Source organism: Diaphorina citri, unplaced genomic scaffold (genome assembly GCF_000475195.1).
Source record: "Diaphorina citri unplaced genomic scaffold, Diaci psyllid genome assembly version 1.1 scaffold22, whole genome shotgun sequence".
NCBI lineage: Eukaryota > Metazoa > Arthropoda > Insecta > Hemiptera > Psyllidae > Diaphorina > Diaphorina citri.
In genome coordinates this window covers 337,540-346,192 of record NW_007377460.1, presented here as the reverse complement: position 1 = coordinate 346,192, position 8,653 = coordinate 337,540, and the positions used below count along the sequence as shown (strand labels likewise).

Sequence of the window (8,653 nt, the reverse complement as noted above, 5' to 3'; positions counted from 1 at the left end):
GTCAGTAAAAAAAAAGTATGCAACCTTGAAGGAGCTACTTAAATTTTCTCGAAAAAAATTTCGCCTGCGGCGCTGTCTTTTATTCTCTGACTCCAATAACTTTATTTTTTTAAAGCTAGCAGCACGCTATTGGCCAGATGGTCACCCATCCGGGTACTAACCACGCGCAACCGTGCTCAACTTCAGTGATCCATGCGGAACTGGTGCTTTCAGGTTGTGGTTATGTGCCGGGTTGAGCTGAGACAGTACTAGGTGAGAGAAGATATTGTTTCTACAGTTTGGCATGGGAGTGGTAACTTAAAAACAAGGCAAGTTTACCAACCTTGCCTATCTCAACCCGGTACACAACCACGACCTCAAGGTGCTATCGCCACTGGTTTTGGAAGAAAAAAAAAAAAAAATGTGTGTGAAGGCAACTATAGGTAGTGCTTTCACCAAATTTTAAGCAGTGCATATTGCATACGCGACTAATTTGAAGGGGCAAATTGTAGGTTTCTGAAGGAAAAAAAAATAGTCTATTTTTTTCAGCTATAGGAGCAATGTTGCAATGAAATTACATTTCTTTCAAAAAACACTAGATTTTGACCTCAAATCAATAGATTTCCCAACAATTCACTAAATTTAGTTTAAAATCAGTTGTCAGTACTAGGGATTACATGCAATGAAATTACATTTCTTTCAAAAATCACTAGATTTTGACCTCAAATCACTAAATCACTAGATTTGCCAACAATTCACTAAATTTGGTGAAAAATCACTTGTCAGTACTAAGGATTACAATCCCAAAGGAAAATCTCAATCCCGGGATTGTAATCCCTAGTCAGTACATTTTGGCTATAGTTTTCTCAGTGGTCAGTAGAAGAATTTTAGCCTAAGGTTATGTAATTGGGCCCAGTTTCAATGACTTCCTGGACTTGCTGCTTAATTTTTCTGTATTTTTCTCACTTAATTCTAGTAAATAACATAATTACAAGGGCTTATTGTTTGGGTTATGTAATTGGGCCCAGTTTCAATGACTTCCTGGACTTGCTGCTTAATTTTTCTGTATTTTTCTCACTTAATTTTAGTAAATAACACAATTTTTGTACCTACAAGGGTTACAAGGGCTTATTGTTTGATAATCCATTTTAAAAAGCATTTAAAAAACCATTTTCAAAATGTACATTTTGCATTTTACATTTCAAATTGGTTTTTAAAAAGCATTTTACATTTTGCATTTCAAATTGGTTTTCTAGAGGCATTTTACATTTTGCATTTCAAATTGGTTTTCAAAAGCATTTTGCACATCTCTGCTATTAGGTATCTACCAATGAATAAGTAATATTATGATTATAAATTTAATACAAATACCTAGCTAATGTTGGGTCTCATGTGAAAGGAGTTAGGTTAGAGTAGGAGATTGAACGACAGTAGATTGTATGACAATCTTTTCTATTTCCTCCCGTTCCTAAGGTATCGTCCTGTTTTAGTCAATAATTCGAGTACAAAAATCTTCTCATATAAACATCCCTTCCCTATATCTGACCAACAGAACAGGGGAGGGGGAAGAGAGGGAGGGATATAAATTTCTCCAAATTATCCCAATATCTATTGGGCATGATCTTGGTATCGTCCTGTTTTAGTCAATAATTCGAGTACAAAAATCTTCTCATATAAACATCCCTTCCCTATATCTGACCAACAGAACAGGGGGGGGGATATAGATTTCTCCAAATTATCCCAATATCTGTTGGGCCTGATCTTTATCTTATCCGAAAAATGGCAGAGATTGCCTGAGGGCCCTACTTTATTTATAATTTACCTGTATTGTTTTTTATGTGTACATTTTACTATATTTTCCTAGAGCATACTTGTAGGATCGTTGGCATTATTTTTGAGGTGTTACCTACGAATATATGTCAAGTCTTTCAGAGTATGTACTCAAGTATACTATTGAATTAAATTTCGAATCTCGAACCTTAAGATCTTATGAACTCCAATATCAATACTTTGGGGGGAGCTCGAAAATCTTCAATAACTTGGAAAAAGTTGAATTTTCTTTTCGGAATGGAGGAGTTGCAATTGGGAAAATATTATTAATAAAAGGTCGATTCGTACGTAAAAAGTTGTGAAAAATCCAAATCTGAGGTCAAAACTCCGAAAAAGTAACTTTAAAAGGTCAAAAATTTAATTTTTAATTGCCGTTCTAATGAAAAAGTTCAAAGAGTTGTGACGTCAGATTTCCCGTCAAAATGCGCAGAAACGCTTGCGCACAAACAAACAAACGAAGCGGGATGAATTATGACAAAATCCAAATCTGAGGTCAAAACTCCGAAAAAGTAACTTTAAAAGGTCGAAAATTTAATTTTTAATTGCCGTTCTAAAGGAAAAGTTCAAAGAGTTGTGACGTCAGATTTCACGTCGGTTTTAATTAAAAAGTTCAAAGAGTTGTGACGTCAGACTTAATGTCAAAATGCGCAGAAACGCTTGCGCACAAACAATGAAGCGGGAGTCATGAATTATGACGTCATCGCCTACGGGAGCGTATGCCGTGACGTCAAACTTCACGATTTACCTGTATTTTTTAAATCGATTTATCTCGATATCTAGAAGTCGTAGAAGAAAAAGAAAAATTCCATTGGTCCTCATTTTTCCTGCTCTATGACTTTGAAACATCACCCAAGTAAGCGCAACTGATCTATTTCCCCTCGTTTGAAGCTCGTTTCCCCTTTTTTGGCGTGACAGCGCCTGTACTTAAACCAAAGGAAATCAAAATGGCGCGCCATCGGAATCGGTTTCATTTCCGAAGGGAAAATAGCACTAAAGTAGACATCATTGGCTATATGTAAAACAAAATGTTTGCCAAACTTCCGTCCTGGCCCCTGGCCCACGAAGCTTTTCTTTCTCTCCCCTCTCCCTCCTTCTTTCCCTCTTTTTTTGCTTTTCTTGTATCTGATTATTTGACTGCCAAAAATCAAACAATCAGTCACGAGATATAGTGAAAAATTCTTCGTGGGAAGAATGGACACCTGACTTTTTTCTTACGTCTAGCAGCTAGCCAGTGTGTACACTGGCCAATTTGTTTCTTATATTAACCAATCTCCCCTCTTCAGTCCTATCAAGTAGAAAATTAAAAATTTGTTATAGGAATTGTGGGAGGGATAGTATTTGGTCGCAAATATTAATTTGTACAGCATTAAAGCAGAAAAGAACCATACATTAGGGGAGTTGCCTTATGGAGGGTTCTTTTGTGCCAAATGCTGTCCATTTTCGCTAGCACAAGGTAGAAAGTTTTAAAGCCAATGAACAGCAATTACCCTTACATTTTCCCTCTCCCTACTCTGTAGTTGGGTGGAAGAGCTTCTTTTGGCCACAATGAATAAATCCACAGGAAAAAAAAATGAAAACGAAAAACAAACAAACTTTTGAGAGTTTAAAAAATTTCCTCCAGACCAGAAGAGGCAAGAGTAATACATTTCCTAGTCAATACTGTCCCATCACGCAAGCGTTGCATCCTGGAAATCTCTCCTCCCATCTATTCTTTCCCTTTTCCCTCTCTTTCCCCATCACGCAAGCGTTGCATCCTGGAAATCTCTCCTCCCATCTATTCTTTCCCTTTTCCCTCTCTTTCCTTTCCTCCCTCCTCCTTTTCTCTTTCTCCACTTTTCCTCCAGTCTTCTCCTTTTCTTTTCATTCCCTCTTCCCATCGTCATTTTTTTCCCTCTCCTCTATTAATCATGTCTCTTCCCCTCTCCTCCCTCTGTTCTCACTCTTTCCCCTCTTCCCCATTCTTCAATTTTTCCTCCTATATTTCCGTTCTCTCTTCTGTTAATCCTGTTTCTCCCATCCTCCCCCTTCTTCTCCTCCCCCCCCTTCTCCTCCTTTCTCCCCCTCACTCCCTCCGTTTCTCCTCTGTTACTAATCCTTCAGCCTCTGCATCTAGACATATTAATTTCATTCATTCACCGTCGGCGAAGTCACATCTGACCTGCAAATGGCGAACTGATTCAATTGAGTCCTTTAGAAACAGGTGAGCTGGCACTGGCATATAAACAGATTGATTTCCGTTCGGGTCATAAGGAATATACTGAGGTGATATTGAGACATTGAGAGGGGGAAATCTGCATATTGACAGAACATGGACTTGTATCTCTCAGCGACTTAAAATGACCTTCGCCAAGTTATCTTGGAGGGTAGTGGGTAGTGCGTCTACCTTGTCAGCGCTAGGTCGCGGGTTTGATTCCAGCCCTCGGCGAACTTAATCCTAAACAGGCAGAGGCAGAAATGGGAAGGCTGTCTTTCTCCTGTCTTCCTTCTCTCTTTGATTTCGGGACGATAAGACCTCAGTTCCCTCTATCAAACCTCACTAAAAAAGACCTCCTCTGGATGAAAATAAAACCGCACATCTGAAACCTTTGACACAACCTAGATTCCCCCCCCCCTCTCTTAGGGTGCTTTAACACTACGGACAGTAGGTCACGGGGATACCTCTAATATTAGGTCGAATACAGGGGACGCTACCACTAATATTAGATCAAATAGATGGCATTCTACCTCTAATACTAATATAAATATGGGACGCTTTAAACTTTAAAGTCTTCTCAGATTAAAACATAAAAACCTCAGATCTGAAACCTTTGACATAACCTTGTGACTACTTTGTTTTATTGAAGGGATTTTCTCTTCGTCTTCACGTTTTATTAGTACCTGTATCTACTTTATGGATAATTTTATGTGGAAACATAAGGAAAAGGAACCTCTATCAATGTTATAAAACTTCTCAGATTAAAACATAAAAACCTCAGATCTGAAACCTTTGACATAACCTTGTGACTACTTTGTTTTATTGAAGGGATTTTCTCTTCATCTTCACGTTTTATTAGTAGATACAGGTACTATCTACTTTATGGATAATTTTATGTGGAAACATAAGGAAAAGGAACCTCTATCAATGTTATAAAATCCGAAGCTTATAAATGGTAACAGTTATAAATGCAACCTACAAAATGTTATGAAATCGTATAAATGTTATAGATCATAAAGAGGAGAATATACAAACATGACGTCTTCGTGTATTTATCCCCTGCCTCGGTGGCGTAGTGGTCAAGGCGCTCGCCTGGTAAACAGGAGGGCGTGGGTTCAATCCCAGCTTTTTACCTACAATTTGCGTCAGTTGAGTTCCTGAGAGCTATGTACCTGAGATCTGTTAAGTTCTAATAAGAACAAAACGCGTCCTAGACTGATGAGCTTTATTCAATTATGGTACTTTTTTCAGTAATTATACAAAATTTCTCTTTGGACTGGCAGTGGGTGTGGTCCAAACTAGTCCAAAGAGAAATTTCGTATGATGACTGAATAAAAGTCACAAAATGTTATGAAATCGTATAAATGTTATAGATCATAAAGAGGAGAATATACAAACATGACGTCTTCGTGTATTTATCCCCTGCCTCGATGGTGCAGTGGTCAAGGCGCTCGCCTGGTAAACACAAGGGCGTGGGTTCAATCCCAGCTTTTTACCTACAACTTGCGTCAGTTGAGTTCCTGAGAGCTATGTACCTGAGATCTTTTAAGTTCTAATGAGAACAAAACGCGTCCTAGACTGATGGGCTTTATTCAATTATGGTACTTTTTTCAGTAATTATACAAAATTTCTCTTTGGACTGGCAGTGGGTGTGGTCCAAATTAGTCCAAAGAGAAATTTCGTATGATGACTGAAAAAAAGTCAGATTTAAACCCTGTTCAACTAATCCAACTTAACCCATTTCTCACCCACAGGTCACTTTCTCCTCCTCATCGTACGAACAAACCGGACCATCCCCCTCAGCATTTGGAGCAACGAGATAGAAATCCATCCGAATGCCCCCAACTGTATGCTCCAGGCGAATCTACACCTGGGTAACATGGAGAAGGGCATGCTACGAATAGTCAAAGTGGCGCAGAACATCTCTTGGGTTGTTGTATGCTCCAGGCGAATCTACACCTGGGTAACATGGAGAAGGGTATGCTACGGATAGTCAAAGTGGCGCAGAACATCTCTTGGGTTGTTAGCGAGTATGGGGATGACTATCAAAGGTGAGAACCATTTACTCTAATCAAACGGTTTAATACTCAGGAGGAACTTATAGTGTAATAATAATAGTGCTTATTTATACTGCTCGCATATCGATAAATATCGACTTCTGAATAAGTACCTAATAGGTAATTCATCTGTTTGCTTTCTTCTTTCAGGTGGGAAAAATACCGGATCCGACTTGGAACCAAAATGACAAAGTTTCAAATCGTCATCGAGATCGATGTGAAGAATGTTTCAGTGTTTTTTTACAGAGTGCTCGCTAAGATAGGAGCTATTAGGTAGGTATATCCATGAAATTATATCAAATAAAAACTCGCTATATCTTTTCAAAATATCACAAGAAAGATGTTTTCAATGCTTAATGCCCATTCATTCAGCTATAAGAGCGCAATTGGTTCAGCAATGATTAAGCGTGCCAAGGGGCGCGAACGCCAAGATCTCGAACCGCCGCCCGGCCTATATTAACACGAAATACAATGATACAGCTCTTAAACACTATCCAAACATCCAAACAAGAAGATAAAACGAAGAATAAATATAAAATCAAATGGAAAAAAGATATCCTCTCTTTCCTTTCCTCCCTCCTCCTTTCCTCTTTCTCCACTTTTCCTCCAGTCTTCTTCTCTTCTCTTCATTCCCTCTTCCCATCGTCATTTTTTCCCTCTCTTCTATTAATCACGTCTCTCGTGTCGCCTCTTACGACAGGGAGGAATTAACCCGTGGCCCTATTCTTACTCCGGGAACCACACGGACTATGCAATGCAATGTGCAACACAATAAAGATTGGTGGAGATGTCTGATTTACTATGCTTTATCTCCATACAGCCTATTTTCCCTCTGTTCTCACTCTTTCCCCTCTTCCCCATTCTTCAATTTTTCCTCCTATATTTCCGTTCTCTCTTCTGTTAATCCTGTTTCTCTCATCCTCCCCCTTCTTCTCCTCTCCCCCCCCTTCTCCTCCTTTCTCCATCCCTCCCTCCGTTTCTCCTCTGTTACTAATCCTTCAGCCTCTGCATCGCCTGACACCGTACTCAAGTATCCGTACCCATATGATTACTTCACCATCGTTTTTCGTAAGTAAACATTACTACCTATATACTTGTATAGTCTCCTATACTTAGGTATTAGTAGGTATAAGAAAATACGTAAAAGAAAAGAAAATGCAGGTTATAACTAACTGTTATCTGTACATTTGAGAAAAAACATTATTATCAATGAACACTGAACCAACGAGATAGGCAGATGCATTTCTCGATTTGTCTTCTCATAATTTCTTCTGCAATATGATGAAGAACGAGATTTGTGAGGGTTGTTCCCAATCTCCTGATAGTCAATCAAACCCAACAGCTAGGCTTCTAACTTCTAATGGAAATGCAAATGGAGTGTTACTTTCCCTTCCTGCCCTCCTCTAATTTTATCCTTCCCAATCTCCTGATAGTCAATCAAACCCAACAGCTAGGCTTCTAACTTCTAATGGAAATGCAAATGGAGTGTTACTTTCCCTTCCTCCTCTCCTCTAATTTTATCCAAGTACTATCATAACCTCAACAGGCTGACTAAATAGGTAGAATAAAACGTTTTCCAATGGCGGAAATTCAAGTTAGCTTCACGTCGGATGTATCGGTGTCTTCTTCTTATCGCGTTTAATTTCCGTAGCATATCGTCAGCAATTTCTTCGTTTCCATTCCCGTTTTGCATTTCTCGTTTTGTCTTCTCAGAATTTCTTCTGCAATATGATGAAGACTCGTTTTGTCTTCTCATAATTTCTTCTGCAATATGATGAAGACTCGTTTTGTCTTCTCATAATTTCCTCTGCAATATGATGAAGACTCGTTTTGTCTTCTCATAATTTCCTCTGCAATATAATGAAGACTCGTTTTGTCTTCTCATAATTTCTTCTGCAGAACGAGGGTTGTCAGGGTTACGTTTATCTTAGTGAAGCCCGAAGTGTTTTCATTCAGTGTAAAGTATTCCGGAGGTCCTGGTGTTTAACACTGTCTGCCTCATCGTCCCGAAATCAAAGAGAGAGGAGGACAGGATAGGAGAAAGCCAGCCGTTCCGAGAACGAACTGCTATTTCTGCTCGAGCTACTGGTTAAAGGGACTTTTTTAGTTTCATTGGAGCAGGATGAATTAGGTATATTCTATTCTACTACTTAGGTACTTTATTTTGTTGGTTCCTATTCTCCTATTGGTGATGTCTTTTAGTTATCCATTTGTGGTCGTTGGAGACCTTGATTTCAAGGTGGCTCTTTCCCACACCCAGGTCAGTTGTGTATCGACGTTTCGACCTAGACTATGAAGCCACGTGTTCCACCTGGCAGTCTGCCTAGGCAACGCTTGTTACTGACGTACAAAATATTCTCGCCTATCTATATAGGCCAGTGGTTTCCAAAGTTTCACTAGATACTCCCCCGTCTTGTGTATCGACGTTTCGACCTAGACTATGAAGCCACGTGTTCCACCTGGCAGTCTGCCTAGGCAACGCTTGTTACTGACGTACAAAACATTCTCGCCTATCTACGTAGGCCAGTGGTTTCCAAAGTTTCACTAGATACTCCCCCGTTTAAAAGTCACAAAAGATCTAAGCAGGTCGCAG

The 8,653-nt window shown here is 39.3% G+C and overlaps 1 protein-coding gene across 1 annotated transcript in view; it reads left to right on the top strand.

Annotated features, from left to right (window-relative positions):
* Window positions 1-8,387, top strand: part of LOC113467354 — a 14,957-nt gene extending 6,570 nt beyond the window's left edge. The window contains exons 2-5 of the mRNA XM_026823478.1: window positions 5,758-5,861; window positions 5,951-6,054; window positions 6,211-6,333; window positions 8,321-8,387. Coding sequence (XP_026679279.1) covers window positions 5,758-5,861; window positions 5,951-6,054; window positions 6,211-6,333; window positions 8,321-8,387 — 398 coding nt within the window. The remainder of the gene's footprint in view (window positions 1-5,757; window positions 5,862-5,950; window positions 6,055-6,210; window positions 6,334-8,320) is intronic.
* Window positions 8,388-8,653: the final 266 nt, after the last annotated feature.